The following is a 17,500-nucleotide window of genomic DNA, read 5'->3' as shown; positions in this document are numbered from 1 at the left end:
AAATGACCAACTGATACGCTCAGTAGTTAATAAAAAGGCTAAAATAAATAATGTAAATACATAGACAGTAGTTCAGATGAATGATTCAGCGGAGTAGTATGTAGACGCGTGTTTTGATACACTTTGCTCTCATCGGAACTATTTTTCAGAGGTCACAGAGATGATGAGTCAAGTTCTCATGGGTGTTTCTACGTGTCTCTCCACAGCTCGGCGCCAGGATCCTGTTTGCCACTGATGACTGGTTCGCGGTGGCCGAGAACCTCCTCAAGGTGAGGCAAGACTGGTTAGACCTCATTTATGTTTTGATGTGCAGCTCTGGTTCCCATAATGCAGGAAGAACATAGGTTTGTTAGAACCAGTATATAGATACAAAGGATGAAAAGTATTCCTTACGAAAGGGGATTGAAGTTTTTTTCTTAATTTACATTGCAGAGAGGTGTAAATTAAGAGAACAGGTAGAAATCTTTAAGTGACAAAAAGGGATATAAAAAGGATGATATCAACAAAATCCTCAGGATCATTAATCAGAATAAGACAAGAAATAACAGGATTAAGCCTGATGAAGTTATATTTATAAAAAAAAGAGACAGGAAGAAATTTATTTTCAAGTAAAGTGGTAGATGAATGAAATAAACTCAGTAATCAGGTTGTTAGAACCGAATTATTAGGGAGCTTAATGACTAGAAAATCTATGGATGAGGATGATAGGAGGGAATAAATAACTTTATTTCATACAGGGCACGTGTCGGCCTGACGGCTTCCTGCAGCTTCCCTGATAATTATTATTATTATTATTATTATTATTATTATTATTATTATTATTATTATTATTATTATTATTATCATTATTATTATTATTTTTATTATTATTATTATTTATTATTGTTATTATTATTATCATTTTTTTTTTTAATGTTTTCAAGACAACACCCCTGCCAGCACCAGGGAGGGAGAGACGCTAAGATGAGATGCTTTTGTCCGTATTTTTTTTTTTCATTCTTCCATTATGTTTGTTCTCTTCGCCAATGACTTAGGAATTTTTCTGAGTATCGATTCTCTTGTTATATGTTAAACAAAAATGTTTAACATGTAATGTTTATGTAAAGCACGATAGTGAAAAACAGATTTATTATTATTATTATTATTTAAACATTTGATCCTCCATGTTTTCCAGAATTTTAGGAGAATGGTAGGATAGTAGTAGTACAAACTAAAGTAGTAGTTGTAGTAGTAGTAGTAGTAGTAGTAGTAGTAGTAGTAGTAGTAATAGTCGTAGTAGTAGTACTTGAAACATAATAACATAGTATTTCAAGATAGCGGGTCACTTATCATCTTATCACTGTCCATAAATTCATCTAATCTTGTAAGACGATTCTTTTGATAAGGAACAGTAAGGTAACTATCATCTTATCATTAACAAAAGAAACGTAAAGGGATGCCGTGTTGAGACCCGTATTCAGAAACGCTTTGCTCTCTCACCACGACTATTTCAAAGACCACAGAGAAGATGACTGGCTGTACTCTCAAGAACGTTTCTCCTATTAATAATTTAGCAATCTTGTTAATTTGTCACTAGAACCGTAAAAGCTCCTTTGAAAACCCGTGTAAATTCATCTAGAGCCTATTGAAGGTAGTGGAGGTGCGGCTTAGAAGTGTTTCATACATTCTAATAAAGTCCTTGAGTCCTGAGTAATGGCACAGCAGCGAGCACCACCCTTCCTGGACCGCGGCATGTGTATTAAGTGGCCCGTTCCTTTTTGCGCCGCCTTTGCTCCCACTCTGGCTCACCAGCACCCACATTTAGGCAGGAGAATGATAGATATGGAAGCGGGTGGAAGAAGACGAGGCAGGCTGCAGGAGAGATGGAAGGACAACACAGGAGATAATTTGAGAGAGAGGGTTAAGTGAAGAGGAGGCAGAAGTCAGAGGTTTATGGAAAAGACTAGTGAGGAACAGGGACCCATAGGAACACGGGAGACTGCAGAAGAAAAAGAATCTAGTAACGGGCAGGCATCCCTGAAAAATCCCGCCCTTGACTAGAATTTGAATCCAGAACTTCTTTTTATTATATTCATTGGACATTTTAATCTTTCTATCCCTTATCAACTTCGTCACTTATTACTTAATTGTCACTGTCCACACATGCTTATCTTCGCTTAGTAATCATAAGTGACCTGGGAACGGCACAGTTAAGGGAAACGAAGCCCTTATCATCATTGTATCCCCGTCCATACCTCTGTCGGGTGTTATCTTAGCGAATGAGTGAAGCGGGAAGAGAATGCATACTAATGTGAACCTTCCTGTCATCGCACTGAAGGACAGCGAGGCGGAATGGAGGGAGGGGGAGTTCACCAAGTGTGGGAAGTGGATGGATGGATGGGAGACCAGGAGGAAGAGGAAGCCTGGACATGACTGGTGCATCATCAAGCTGGGTAAGTGAAGCGTAGTGAGTAAAGCAGAATGGTGAGTGAAGTAAGTGAAAGCAGGGTGAATGAGTACATTGCTGTGAGAGAGAGAGAGAGAGAGAGAGAGAGAGAGAGAGAGAGAGAGAGAGAGAGAGAGAGAGAGAGAGAGAGAGAGAGAGAGAGAGAGAGAGAGGAAAAATCTAATCGAAGACTATTTTAATGTGACGGAGTGTGATATGATATAACAGTATGAATAAAGTGTGTAATGTATATAAAAAGGAAAACAGATAACAAATAAAGGTGAATAAAAGACAGTGGAGTGGAAGGAAATGTAAATAAGATTACTAGTTAGCTGGAAAACTACCAAGAAAAAAAGGTAGAGAAAAGTGAGAAAAGACATCACTGGAAAAAAAAAAAGAGAGAGAACAGATATCTGCATAAGAATAATGTATTAACTTAAAAAAAAGAAAAAAAAAAAGAAAGAAACAAAGACGTAGAATGAACAAAAGATGGACTCACGAAACGGTATGAAAGAAGACTGATAGACTGAGTGAATGAGTTTAATGATTGATTGATTGATTGATTGATTGACTGATTAAGAGATTGATTGATTGACTAACTGATTGAATGATTGATTGATTAACTTACTGAATGATTAATTAACTGATCGGGTGACTGATTGATTGGGTGAGTGAATGAAAGAGGCTCGGGTGCTGCAATAACGAGATAATGTGGTGCCCCGTAGGAAAACGTTAGAATTTACGTAAAAAAAAAAAAAAATAGCTAACAGCAAACACGCACAAAAAAAGAGAGAGAGAGAGCGAGCGAGAGAAGAAGGGAAGGAAAGGAAGAAAGAAGAGGAGTTGGAGGAGAAAAAAGAGGAAGTAAACACAAGAATCAAACGAACATGAGTCAAACATACAAACAGCTCTGGCATCACGCACACTTGTTACATGAGTGGTATTGATCGTAGAAGGGATAACTAACCCCTGTCTTCATCGCCATTGGCAGGAGTGGCGGGAGAAGTAGCGGGCGTCGACGTGGACACCTCCTTCTTCACGGGAAACTACGTGCCTCGAGTGTCCCTGCAGGCGGCGACGCTGACGAAGGAAGGTGAGAACACTGACTGACTGACTGATTGACTGACTACTTGTTTGCTTGTTAATCTGTTCACTGACTGATTCGCTCCTTGCTTGACTGAATGATCGGCTTGTTGGCTGACTGACTGATTGACTGACTGCTTGTTTGCTTGTTAACTTATTGACTTATTGACTGATTCGTTGCCTGTTCGGGTGAATGATCGACTGGTTGACTGACTGAGTGTTTGTTTGGTTGTTAATTGAATGAATGATTGTTTGTTTGCTTGTTGACTTATTGACTGATCCGTTGTCTGCTTGGTTGACTTAACTCACTGATTTACTGACTGATTCCTTGCCTGCTTGGTTGACTGAATGACTGACTGGTTGTCTGACTGCTTGTTTGCTTGTTAATCTGTTCACTTATTGATTGATTCCTTGCCTGCTTGGACGACTGAATAACTGTGTGACTGACTGGATTAACTGACTAAGAGACTGTTTATTTGGTTGTTGATTGTCTGAATGACTGCTTGTTAATTTACTGATTGATTTGTTGTCTGCTTGGCTGAATGACTGAATGACTGATTAACTGACTGTTGTTTGGTTGTTAATCTGTCCATTTACTGGTGGGCTGATTTTGGTTGTCTGCTTGTTTGAAAGACTGATTGACAGCTTGACTGAGTGACTGCAGTGTCTGCTGTTCCGCTATTAATGTATTTTGTTTCATTATCTTCACAAATGACTTATTATCTTTCTTCTCATTATCTATCTTCGCGAATTTCTCATTATCTCTCGTTATCAATGTCATTTTTTCATTACCTTCGCGAATTACTCATTGGTCGGATTGCTCTTCTGATAACGACCCTAATTGTCTTGACACCCCCCCTCAACTTCTGCTTCATTAACTTCTGCAACATTCGCGGTCTAAGATCTAATTCTCAATCTGTAGAATACCATCTTTCCTCTTCTAAACCTCATTTTTACCTCACTGAAACTCAGGTGTCCGAGGTAACTGAGAGTAGTCCCTTTTCTGTTCCCTCCTACTTTCTCTATTCTCATTTTCGATCCAAAGCTGGATGCTGCGTTTATGTGCGCAGTGACTTAACCTGCTCTCGTGCCTACGCTCTTGAATCTTTTGAGTTTTCCACCGTCTGGCTACGACTACAGAGTCACTCTCAAACTAAATTTATCTGTGCTATATACCTCTCACCTAACTCCTCTGACTATATGAAATTCTTTGACTACTTAACTTCCATAGTGGAGCACATTTTGACTCTCTTCCCTTTTGTGGAGATCTCCATTCTTGGAGACTTCAATGTTCACCACCAGCTTTGGCTTTCCTCTCCCTTCACTGACCATCCTGGTGAACTAGCCTTCAACATTGTTATCCTCCACGACCTAGAGCTATTGGTGCAACACCCTACTCGTATTCCTGACCGTCTTGGAGATACGCCCAACATTCTTGATCTTTTCCTAACCTCTAATCCTGCTTATTCTGTTAACTTCTCTTCTCCGTTGGGCTCCTCCGATCACCATCTCACATTTGTATCTTGTCCTATCGCTCCAATCCCTCCTCACGATCCTCCTAAGCGGAGGTGCCTTTGGCGTTTTGCCTCTGTTAGTTGGGGGCACCTGAGGAGGTTTTTTGCTGATTTTCCTTGGAATGACTACTGCTTCCGTGTCAGAGACCCGTCTTTGTGTGCTGAGCGCATAACAGAGGTGATAATGTCTGGCATGGAGGCGTACATTCCTCACTCTTTTTCTCGACCTAAACCTTCCAAACCTTGGTTTAACACAGCTTGTTCTCGTGCTATACGTGATAGAGGTGGCCCACAAAAGGTACTTGAACTTTCCATCACCAGAATCTCATGCACTTTATAATTCTGCCCGGAACCATGCCAAGTCTGTTCTCCAACTAGCCAAAAACTCCTTCATTAACAGAAAGTGTCAAAATCTTTTAAGATCTAACTCCCCTGGTGACTTCTGGCATCTAGCCAAAAATATCTACAATAATTTTGCTTCTTCTTCTTTCCCTCCTTTATTTCAACCAGATGGCACCACTGCTATCAAATCTATCTCTAAAGTTGAACTCTTCGCTCACATCTTTGCTAAAAACTCTACTTTGGACGATTCAGGGCTTGTTCCTCTCTCTCCTCCACCCTCTGACTACTTCATGCTACCTATTAAAATTCTTCGCAATGATGTTTTCCTTAACCGTCGGAAGGCTTATGGACCTGATGGGGTCCCTCCTATTGTTCTCCGAAACTGTACCTACATGCTAGCACCTTGCCTAGTCAAACTCTTTCAACTCTGTCTGTCAACATCTACTTTTCCTTCTTGCTGGAAGTTTGCCTACATTCAGCCTGTTCCTGAAAAAGGTGACCGTTCTAATCCCTCAAATTACCGTCCTATTGCTTTAATTTCCTGCCTATCTAAAGTTTTTTAATCTATACTCAACGGGAGGATTCTTAAAGATTCTCTCACTTCACATACTGATCATATGGCTTCCGTCAAAGCCGCTCTACTGGTGATCTTCTGGTTTTCCTTACTGATTCTTGGTCATCCTCTTTAAGAGATTTTGGTGAAACTTTTGCTGTTGCCTTGGACATATCAAAAGCTTTTGGTAGCGTCTGGCGCAAAGCTTTGATTTCGAAACTACGCTCCTACGGCTTCTATCCTTCTCTCTGTAACTTCATCTCAAGTTTCCTTTCTGACCGTTCTATTGCTGCTGTGGTAAACGGTTACTGTTCTTCTCCTAAATCTGTTAAAAGTGGTGTTCCTCAGGGTTCTGTCCTGTCACCCACTCTCTTCTTATTATTCATCAATGACCTTCTAAACCAATCTTCTTGTCCTATCCACTCCTACGCTGATAATACCACCCTGCACTTTTCCACGTCTTTTCACAGACGTCCAACACTTCAAGAAGTAAACATTTCACGCAGGGAAGCCACAGAACACCTGACTTCTGATCTTTCTAAAATATGTGATTGGGGCAGAGCAAATTTGGTATTGTTCAATGCCTCAAAAATTCAATTCCTCCATCTATCAACTCGACACAACCTTTCATACAACTATCCCCTCTTCTTCATTGACACTCAACTGTTCCCCTCTTCTACAATGAACATCCTCAGTCTGTCCTTTACTTATAATCTGAACTGGAAACTTCACATCTCATCTCTAGCTAAAATAGCTTCTATGAAGTTAGGCGTTCTGAGACGTCTCCGCCAGTTTTTCTCACCGCCCCAGCTGCTAACTCTGTATAAGGGCCTTATCCGTCCATGTATGGAGTATGCTTCACATGTCTGGGCGATTCCACTCATACCGCTCTTCTAGACAGGGTGGAATCAAAAGCTTTTCGTCTCATCAACTCCTCTCCTCTAACTGACTGTCTTCAGCCTCTCTCTCTTCGCCGCAATGTTGCATCTCTAGCTGTCTTCTACCGCTATTTTCATTCTAACTGCTCTTCTGATCTTGCTAACTGCATGCCTCCCCTCCTCCCGCGGGCTTGCTGCACAAGACTTTCTTCTTTCTCTCATCCCTATTCTTTCCACCTCTCTAATGCAAGAGTTAACCAGTATTCTCAATCATTCATCCCTTTCTCTGGTAAACTCTGGAACCCCCTGCCTGCTTCTGTATTTCCACTTCCTATGACTTAAATTCCTTCAAGAGGGAGGTTTCAAGACACTTATCCTTCAATTTTTGATTACCACTTTGGACCCTTTTCTGGGACTGGCATCTCAGTGGGCTTTTTTTATTTATTTATTTTTTTATTGTATTTTTGTTGTCCTTGGCCAGTGTCCCTCCTACATAAAAAAAAAAAAACCTTCACGATTTACTCATCATCTCTCGTTATCAATGTAATTTTCTCATTACCTTCGCGAATTATTCATCATCTTCGCGAATTACTCATTATCTCTCGTTATCAATGTCATTTAAATATTATCTTCGCGAATTAGTCATTATCTTCGCGAATTTTTTTTTTCTATTGCATATAGACGACGACGCTGACTGACTGACGGACTGACTGACTGACTGGTTTACTGATGAAGGTGCCGATATTTCTGACTCTTTACAACAGTTAACTTTTGCAATATAAAAATTTCCTTCAGTATTATAATGCTTGTTTTCTTTTTTCATTTTTTTTCTTTCGTGAACTGTAAACGATGTAATGCCGATCCTTCATTTGTTTCCGTCGTTTGTTAAGATTACTTAAGAGAGTTGTTATCTTTGTGTGTTCATTAATTTATCTACTTATTTATTTATTAATTAATTCATTTATTTTCAGAAGAGAATCTCATACCAAAAAGAAAAAGTGAGATGGGAAGTGAGGCGCTTGAGAAAGACTTGGTTGCTGTGGCGAGACTCGGAAGTGAGGTGAGAGAGGAGAGAGAAAGAGATAGATAGATAGATAGATAGATAGATAGATAGATAGAGAGAGAGAGAGAGAGAGAGAGAGAGAGAGAGAGAGAGAGAGAGAGAGAGAGAGAGAGAGAGAGAGAGAGAGAGAGAGAGAGAGAGAGAGAGAGAGAGAGAGAGAGAGGTTTAATTTACACAGCAAAAACCTTAAAGTATCATATTTCATTTGTTATTTTAGACAATCTTGTGTGTTAACGAAAACAAGGAACCAGAGAGAGAGAGAGAGAGAGAGAGAGAGAGAGAGAGAGAGAGAGAGAGAGAGAGAGAGAGAGAGAGAGAGAGAGAGAGAGAGAGTATTCATTTCACATTCACACATTCACTCGTACCTTTGGTCATTTCAGAAGCGGAGGAGAAAGGGAGAAAGTACACATCCCACATTTGGTTATTCCATTCGTGATTTCAGAAGTGGCAGACAATCATTCCAATCACAGAGGCACGGCCAGGGTACAGAGACACCTGCCACACCTTTCTACCTTCCCTTTGCGCCTCCACTAGGTACACGCACCTTCGCCTCAACGTGTACCCCGACGGAGGCATCGCGAGGCTCAGAGTGTTTGGCCGTGCGCTGGCTGACGTGAGCCAAGTATCGCCTTCTAAGGTTTGTGTGTGTGTGTGTGTGTGTGTGTGTGTGTGTGTGTGTGTGTGTGTTGTTAACTGATCGTTTCTGCCTAGAACCGAGCAGCTTTTTGTCTAATTGCTACCGATGACTTGTTTATTTTCCTCTTCTCGTCTGCCTGATTCCATGCGCAAGGTGGAAGTCTTCTAAATTTTACGTAAATAACAAGTTAAAAATTTTTCAGGTTTTAAGTAAATAACAAATTAAAAGTCTTTTAAATTGTGAACTAAAAGTAGGCTAGAAATCTCTCTAATTTTAAGCAATAACAGCAGCAACAACAAAACAACACTAACAATAGGCTAAGCAAAAACGAGTTAAAATCTCTAGTCTAAGTAAAAAGTAAAAAAAAATCCTCCAGATAAAATAATCAAGTGAGAAGTTTGCCAAATTACAGAAAAGAAAAAGTAGAAAAAAAAAGTTCTCATAATTCTGCCAGAAACGTCAGAAATAAGGCAATCACCGGAAGTTCACTGATTACTCCGTTTCTTTTCGTTGGAAATCTCTCGAATTGTAAAGAACAACAATAACACTAACAACAACAATAACAAAAAGTAAAAAAAATAAAAATCTTCCAAAATTCTAAAGTTAAATGGGTAAAGAACCTCTAAAGTCTAAGTAAAAAAGTCTCCCAGATAGAAAAATAAAAATAGAAAATTAAATTAGAAGTCTCAAATGATAAGAAAAAAAAAGAAGAAAAATATAATTCCCCAGAAACAAGTCAGAAACAAGATAACCACGGTAGGCTGACTCATTATGAGTACTTAGTTTCTTTTCGCCACCCAATCCTGCTTAACGTGAGCCCCTCGAGTCACACTTCCAATCCTCCCTCAGGTGATGGACTTGGTGTCTCTCAGGAATGGCGGCGTGTGTCTGGCTTACAGTGACGCCCATTACGGCCACCCACGTAACCTAATCAGCCCGTGGGCGCCTGTCAACATGGCGGACGGCTGGGAGACTGCACGGAGACTGGACCGCCCGTCAATCCTTAAAGGTGAGACAAGACTGACTGGAGGAGAGGCTGAGACAAGACTGACTGGAGGGGAGGCTGATACAAGACTAACTGAAAGAAAGGCTCAGACAAGACTGACTGGAGAAGAGGCTGAGACAAGACTGACTAAAAGAAAGGCTGAGACAAGACTGACTGAAAGAAAGGCAGAGACAAAACTGACTGGAAAAGAGGCAGTGACAAGACTGACTGGGGGAGAGGCAGAGACAAGGCTTTTTTGCTGATTTTCCTTGGAATGACTACTGCATCCGTGTCAGAGACCCGTCTTTGTGTGCCGAGCGCATAACAGAGGTGATAGTGTCTGGCATGGAGGCGTACATTCCTCACTCTTTTTCTCGACCCAAACCTTCCAAACCTTGGTTTAACACAGCTTGTTCTCGTGCTATACATGATAGATGGGTGGCTCACAAAAGGTACTTAAGCCTTCCATCACCAGAATCTCATGCACTTTATAATTCTGCCAGGAACCATGCCAAGTCTGTTCTCCAACCAGCCAAAAACTCTTTCATTAACAGAAAGTGTCAAAATCTTTCAAGATCTAACTCCCCTCGTGACTTCTGGCATCTAAGCCAAAAATATCTCCAATAACTTTGCTTCTTCTTTCCCTCCTTTATTTCAACCAGATGGCACCACTGCTATCACATCTATCTCTAAAGCTGAACTCTTCGCTCAAACCTTTGCTAAAAATTCTACCTTGGACGATTCAGGGCTTGTTCCTCCCTCTCTTCCACCCTCTGACTACTTCATGCTACCTATTAAAATTCTTCGTAGTGATGTTTTCCATGCCCTCGCTGGCCTAAACCCTCGGAAGGCTTATGGATCTGATGGGGTTCCTCCTATTGTTCTCCGAAACTGTGCCTCCGTGCTTGCACCTTGCCTAGTTAAACTCTTTCAACTCTGTCTGTCAACGTCTACCTTTCCTTCTTGCTGGAAGTTTGCCTACATTCAGCCTGTTCCTAAAAAGGGTGACCGATTTAATCCCTCAAACAATCGTCCTATTGCTTTAATTTCCTGCGTATCTAAAGTTTTTGAATCTATCCTCAACAGAAAGATTCTTAAAAATCTATCACTTCACAACCTTCTATCTAATCGCCAGTATGGGTTCCATCAAGGCCGCCTGAATTCTGATCTTTCTAAAATATCTGATTGGGGCAGAGCAAATTTGGTATTGTTCAATGCCTCAAAAACTCAATTCCTCCATCTATCACTTAACACAACCCTCCAGACAAATATCTCTTCTTCTTCAATGACACTCAACTGTCGCCCTCTTCTACAATGAACATCCTCTGTCTGTCCTTTACTTATAATCTGAACCGGAAACTTCACATCTCATCTCTAGCTAAAACAGCTTCTATGAAGTTAGACGTTCTGAGACGTCTCCGCCAGTTTTTCTCACCCCCCAGCTGCTAACTCTGTATAAGGGCCTTACCCGTCCATGTATGGAGTATGCTTTACATGTCTTTGGGTGGGGGGGTTCCACTCATATCGCTCTTCTAGACAGGGTGGAATCAAAACCTTTTCGTCTCTCTTTCCTTTTTCCTTTTTCCTCTCCTCTAACTGAATGTCTTCAGCCTCTCTCTCATCGCCGCAATGTTGCATCTCTAGCTGTCTTCTACCGCTGTTTTCATGCTAACTGCTCTTCTGATCTTGCTAACTGCATGACTTCCCTCCTCCCGCGGCCTTGCTGCATAAGACTTTTTTCTTTCTCTCACCCCTATTCTGTCCACCTCTCTAATGCAAGAGTTAACCAGTATTCTCAATCATTCATCCCTTTCTCTGGTAAACTCTGGAACTCCCTGCCTGTTTCTGTATTTCCATCTTCCTATGACTTGAATTCTTTCAAGAGGGAGGTTTCAAGACACTTATCCTTCAATTTTTTTACTACTGCTTTGGACCTTTTTCTGGTACTGGCATTTTAGTGGGTTTTTTTTTTTTTATTGCATTTTTGTTGCCCTTGGCCAGTGTCCCTCCTACATAAAAAAAAAAAAAGACTGACTGGAGGAAAGGCTGAGACAAGACTGACTGAAGAAAAGGCTGAGACAAGACTGACTGGAGGAGAGGCTGAAACAAGACTGAGACTGGAGAAAAAGGTTGAGACAAGACTGACCGAAAGATAAAGAGGAATAAAGAGTAGACAAGACTGGCATAAAACTGACTAAAATGCGGAACAGACAGACTAGATAAGACTCAATGAAAGAAAAAAAGAAAAAAATCGACAAGATTAACTGAAAGATAGAGAGGAATGGATAGAGTAAACAAGATCTTATACTTCAATATTCATCATTCTTCGATATTGATAATTCTTCTTCGCACTGTCCTATTTCTTTATCAAGTAGTCCGTTAAGAATAGTTTCCAAACAGCCACGCAAGGGTCTAAAGGTATGCAGCTACCAGACTATCCTCAGTAATCGTATAGTAGTAATCCCTTGGTCACATTCACGGTGACTCACAATAAGAACCACGATGTAAACACTAGAGTTGCAGAGGTGACCAACGAGCTCGTATTCCTAGTCCCTGAAAGACATTGGATTTAGAGGAATACGTACTGAAATGGCGCGTGGTATTCCGATGTTATGTTATGGTAATTGCAACTCAGAGCCTCGAATATGACCATTGGGGCTGTATTCTGAAACAACTGAGCATCCTATCTCCACTAAAAGCGTGAAGTTGTTCTGTACTCAATCGTGAGCCTTGGCGTAGGGCTGCTTGCGTCCAGGATCCATAAGACAGACGGGCCGCCCAGCCAGCAAGCGTCCCCCCCTCCTTCCTATTCCCTCATTGACCCATGCGCTTACTACTCATTGTTTTTACACATTTCTTCCTTGTTATTATTTTCTCTCTCTTCATCATTGTCACACCGCAAAGTAGGAAGATGGCTGTGTTCAGACATTAGAGTATGAGAGGCGGTGGGGCAGCTGACGTCACGATACGACACGCACTGACCTCACATGCTCGCTGGCCGACCCATCTGTCGTATGGATCCTGGCAGCGTCACTTCCTGGGCCTCGATATATGGAATAGGGAGACCAGTTCCTTTCTCCGCCACCTTTACGTTCCCAGCCCACTTCAAGGCTGGGTGAACCCAGGAGCGGGCATTGTCCCAGATAGATCCTGGGTGTGACCAGAATTCGAACCACAGTTACTCTCGACTCCTTGATTCGAACCCAGGGCTTCATGCATTTATGCAGACGCCATACTGCCTGGGTTACCGCGCTCCCTGATAAGAGTGTGGCTTGTCTATATTTGCCAGCTGCATAAAGTGATATAAGCGACAATTATGCATGTGTGGTTTGAAATAAGCCAAGTCTCCTAAATTGCCGGTAGAAAAGTTAATGGAATTTTCAAAGGTGTTTTATGATTCTGGTATACTTTAACAAATATTTTATAATAAAAAAGAAAAGGTACCCATGAGAACCTGACATATAATCTCTGTGGCTCTTGAGAATATTCCTCACGGGAGACCAAAAAGTAAAAAAAAAATACAGGCATATAAAAAGCCACATTAGTTGGTATTTGACTCAGGTAAAGGGGTTATAGAGGAACGGAAAACAGAACATAGAAAACTGAAACAAACTAAGGCATTCTATTTCCAATCTTCCTCGTTTTATTTTTTTTTTTTTGTATTCTTTAGAGGGGGATAATAGGTGGATATAGGTAAGCATGTGTAATATGCATAACACAGGGAGTGCCACGTGTATGCGTGATGGCTTCCTGCAGCTGCACTTAATTTCTTCCCTCACTTGCGGTTAGCAGATTCAGATCTTAGCCTGTTTACTTGTATTTATATATATATATATATATATATATATATATATATATATATATATATATATATATATATATATATATATATATATATATATATATATATATATATACTTTTGAACTACATCCTATTTTTTTTTTATTTTTACCTTACATTTTAACATTGTATTTTTATAAAATTCTTTTATTTCGGCGACAGAAGACCGTAATGGCGCCACGCTAGAAATTTTTATCTTTAAATCAATTTACTTTACTTCCTTCTGAAACACTTGTGCCGCTCTAATTGAAATTACACAGGTGCTTCAATGGTTCTTGTGATAGATTATCAAAATTTGTACACTATTAAGAGGAGAAACACTCTTGAGAACCATGGGTCATATTAACAAAGATTCTTAACTATAGAGGTTTGACTCAGACAAATTCTCATGTTTAGAGTTGTGCTTAACTTCCCAAGTTGTGGTTAGTCTAGCTCTTAAATTTAAGACAGGTCCGGAGTATACTTAACTTTAAGAGTTAAGAGAAGATTAAGTTAACCAAACAAAGATGGCCGACCGTCGAGCCCGAGCCCGCCACCTCAAGAATTATCAGCCCCGTAAGGATGTTCTCAACAATATGAATGACCATGAACTGTTGGACACATATAGAACAAAACTGCAGGAATGTTATTTGTGACATATTTAGCGGGTGAGTGATGCACTGACGCTAGTAATGATAGTAATAATTACAGTGTTATTTAGCCAATGGGAAATGCAGCTCTGCAGCAATGATGACCTTAGACTTTCCTGTGTCCTGTTGTTGGCGTGTCTCATTTAACTTCTTAATAACAAAGCCCCATGCAGCTTTTTTGTGCCACTGAATGAGTGTAAGGAAAGTCTCGCCATCAGTCCAGCTGGGTTTCTCCTATTGGCCTTTTCGGCCTTAGGGGTCACCATCTCCTCCATACTAGAGAAAAAAGACAGGAAAGGAGGCACTGCTGAGTGGGAGTGGTGGGACAACGCTGGCTGAAGGACGTAAACACTGAGATAAAATGTCCGTGCCTTGCGTGGATCTAATTTACTTATTAATAAACACAAATTTATGCGCTCACATCCTTACAAAATCGATGCCAAATTATAATTTTTTTATTATTTAATCCCCCTAAAAATGTAAAAAGATTGCACTATTAATTCAAATTAGAGAAATAAAAGATTTTACTGTCTTGCTCTTTGACCATTTCATACTGGGGCTTAAGAGTTTGGCTCAACACAACTTTAAGACTGCGTAAGAGATGAACACATTTCTAAGCAGAAGGCTAAGCCGAACTCTGAGAATCTTTGTTAGCATGGCCCCAAACTAATAATTTCTGTAGCCTCTGAAAATAGTCGTGGTGAGAGAGCAAAGCGTTTCTGAATACAGGCTTTTACTCGTATGTTCCTCCCCTGCAGAAGGCGCTGACGGCGTGTTGCAGGTGGCTGGGTGGGAGTGGGCGCTCTTCAAACTTGGACTCCCGGGCACAGTGAAGGGGCTGGAAGTCGACACGTATTTCTTCAAAGGCAACTTCCCTGACTCGTGCCGCGTGGACGGGTGCTTCGTGAGTGACGAGGAGGTGCCTGACCCCGCACTGGATGGCGCCCCCTGGCTGCCCATCCTGCCCTCACAGAAGGTAACGCAGAGGGGAGAGAGGAGGATTTGAGACAGGGAGAAAGAGAGCAGGATTGTGAAGGTAGTGGTGAGGGGTAAGGTGGAGAGAGAGAGAGAGAGAGAGAGAGAGAGAGAGAGAGAGAGAGAGAGAGAGAGAGAGAGAGAGAGAGAGAGAGAGAGAGAGAGAGAGAGAGAGAGAGAGAGAGAGAGAGAGAGAGAGAGAGAGATTTTTTCTTCTGCATACACATCAATGAGCGACAGAAATAAATAGCGATGATCTAAATTGAAGCTGGGAGGATGATATTGAATTCAGTGATGATGATGATGATGATGATGATGATGATGATGATGATGATGATGATGAATGCAGTGCTAAGGACAATGAAAACTAAAATCAACTTGTACAGTGATGGCAAAAAATGAACGAACTTTAGTGCATTATCTTCCAGTGTTTCGTGTCTTCTCAAATTCTTTAGTTCACTGGTTTGCTCACCATTTGAATGATTACATGAAGAAATTACCAGCAAATCAGGGAACGAAGAATTAAGGCAAAGCACCAAACACAGTGGAAGTCAGTAGTGAAGGTTAACTCTCTGACTGCTGCAGCTTCTCAGTTTGATGATGTTATGTTTAAGTGAGGATTCTGAAGGACCAGACTCTATACAAAAGGTGCCATCGAGTATTTAGTAAAATTTTTATTGTTTGTAATGACAGATGGTAATGACAATATGACACTTTATTTAATCTTGGACTTCTTTAATTTCACAGACCAAAATATAAAACTACAGCTAATAAAACGTCTGAAATTCTGGGTCGCTCATTGTGTTGTCTGCATGCGGTGTCTCGAAATTCAATGTTCATCTTGCACCACAATGTTTGATTATATCTGATAAGAAACCAGTGCAGTCAGTAACTTGTGACTGTGACTGTACATGCAAAAAACACTAAGCACCTCTGAAACACTTCTGCGCCGCACCTCCACTATTTTCAAAAGGTTGTAATTGAAGTTACACGAGTTTTTATTAACAGGAGAAACACTCCTGAGAACCAAGCTAAACACCTCTGTGATCTTTGAAAATAATCACTGGTGAAGTTACACGGATTTTTAAGGTGTTTTTTATGTTTTTAGCGACATATTAACAAAATTTCTGCATTATTAGTACCAAAAAGGCTCTTAAGAACCGGGCTAATCATCTCTTTGGCTTTTGAAAATAGTCGTGGTGAGGTTACACGGATTTTAAGGGTGATTTTCTGTTTCCAATGACAGATTAACAAGATTTCTACATTATTAACAGGAGAAACGCTCTTGAGTACCTGGTTAATCATCTCTGTGGCCTTTGAAAATAGTCGTGGTGAGAGGGCAAAGCGTTTCTGAACACGGTCCATAGTAACTCCCAGCCTTTCCTTCCGCCAGCTTAAACCGAACGCCCACCACGACTTCAGCAAGAAAGTGCGGGACATTGGTGTTGTCTCCCACGTGAGGCTGGTCATGGCGCCTGATGGAGGAATAAGCAGGCTCAAGGTCTTGGGCACAGCGAATCCTTCTGTCTGCAGCGCCTCCTCCTCCCCATCCTCTGTTCTTATCTCAAAGCTGTAACAGGACCATATTCTCAAACAGTTCTGCGCCGCACCTCCACTGCTTTCAAAAGGCTCTAGTTGAAGTTACACGGGTTTTTAAGGGTGTTTTTTTTTTTATATTTTTTTTTTATGGTTATAGTGACAGATTATCATGATTTTTGCATTATCAACAAAAGAAACACTCTTAAGAACCCGGTTAATTATCTCTGTGGCCTTAGAAAATAGTCGTGGTGAGAGAGCAAAGCGTTTTTGAATATGGGCCATATTTGTACCGTCTTGGGGTCAGTGCAATGTGTTCTTCAGCTTTTAATTGTTGTTTCCTTTGTCTTGTACTAAGTCTACATACGCTTTTTGTTAATTGTATTATTGTGTTCTCTTTTTTCTTTTTTTCTTTTCCTTCTTCTTCTTCCGTTTTTTTTATCTCTTTTCCTTTCCTCCACTGCTTTTTTATTCTTACTTCAGTTCTTGTTCTTGTGGTTTTTGATGAATTTTCTCTTTTTCTTCGCGTTTTCAGTGTTGTTCCGCTCCCTCTTCTTATATTTCATCATTTAAAGGTAAACTCTCTCCATCTACTTCTCGCTTGAAATTCCAGTATATTCTTATATCCAGACTTGGGAGAGAACACTTATTATGGTCTCCCACGGCTGCGGTACTGAAATATATCACACTCCTGCACTCACGGTCATTAATCACACTAATACTAGTACTATTGTCATACATACTTTCAGTTAGTCAGTCGCTGGACACACGCTACATAACCCTAACGGAGAGGCAACGATAGAGTCACAGGTTATGATTCAGTGTGAGTCAGGATTGTATTCTGTAACACTTCTGCGCCGCACCTTCACTACTTTCAAAGGCTTTACTTCAAGTTACACGAGTGTTTTCAAGGGTGTTTTTATGGTTATTGTGACAGGTTAACAAGATTTCTGCATCGTTAACTGAAGAGACTCTTGGGAACCCAGCTAATCATCTCTATGACGTTTGAAAATAATCGTGGTGAGAGAGCAACGCGTTT

General features: G+C 40.7%; 1 protein-coding gene across 1 annotated transcript in view; it reads left to right on the top strand.

Moving 5' to 3' along the window:
- LOC135092117 (allantoicase-like) overlaps positions 1-17,500 on the top strand; it is a 23,486-nt gene that overhangs the window by 4,495 nt on the left and 1,491 nt on the right. The window contains exons 2-9 of the mRNA XM_063990340.1: positions 207-269; positions 2,318-2,432; positions 3,417-3,518; positions 7,767-7,855; positions 8,301-8,495; positions 9,345-9,504; positions 14,709-14,926; positions 16,319-17,500. The exon at positions 16,319-17,500 is cut by the window's right edge and continues 1,491 nt beyond it. Coding sequence (XP_063846410.1) covers positions 207-269; positions 2,318-2,432; positions 3,417-3,518; positions 7,767-7,855; positions 8,301-8,495; positions 9,345-9,504; positions 14,709-14,926; positions 16,319-16,501 — 1,125 coding nt within the window. The 3' untranslated portion in view covers positions 16,502-17,500. The remainder of the gene's footprint in view (positions 1-206; positions 270-2,317; positions 2,433-3,416; positions 3,519-7,766; positions 7,856-8,300; positions 8,496-9,344; positions 9,505-14,708; positions 14,927-16,318) is intronic.

The sequence above is a fragment of the Scylla paramamosain genome, chromosome 39 (assembly GCF_035594125.1).
Source record: "Scylla paramamosain isolate STU-SP2022 chromosome 39, ASM3559412v1, whole genome shotgun sequence".
NCBI lineage: Eukaryota > Metazoa > Arthropoda > Malacostraca > Decapoda > Portunidae > Scylla > Scylla paramamosain.
Note: the sequence above shows the minus strand (reverse complement) of the source record. Positions and strands in the feature narration are given on the sequence as shown.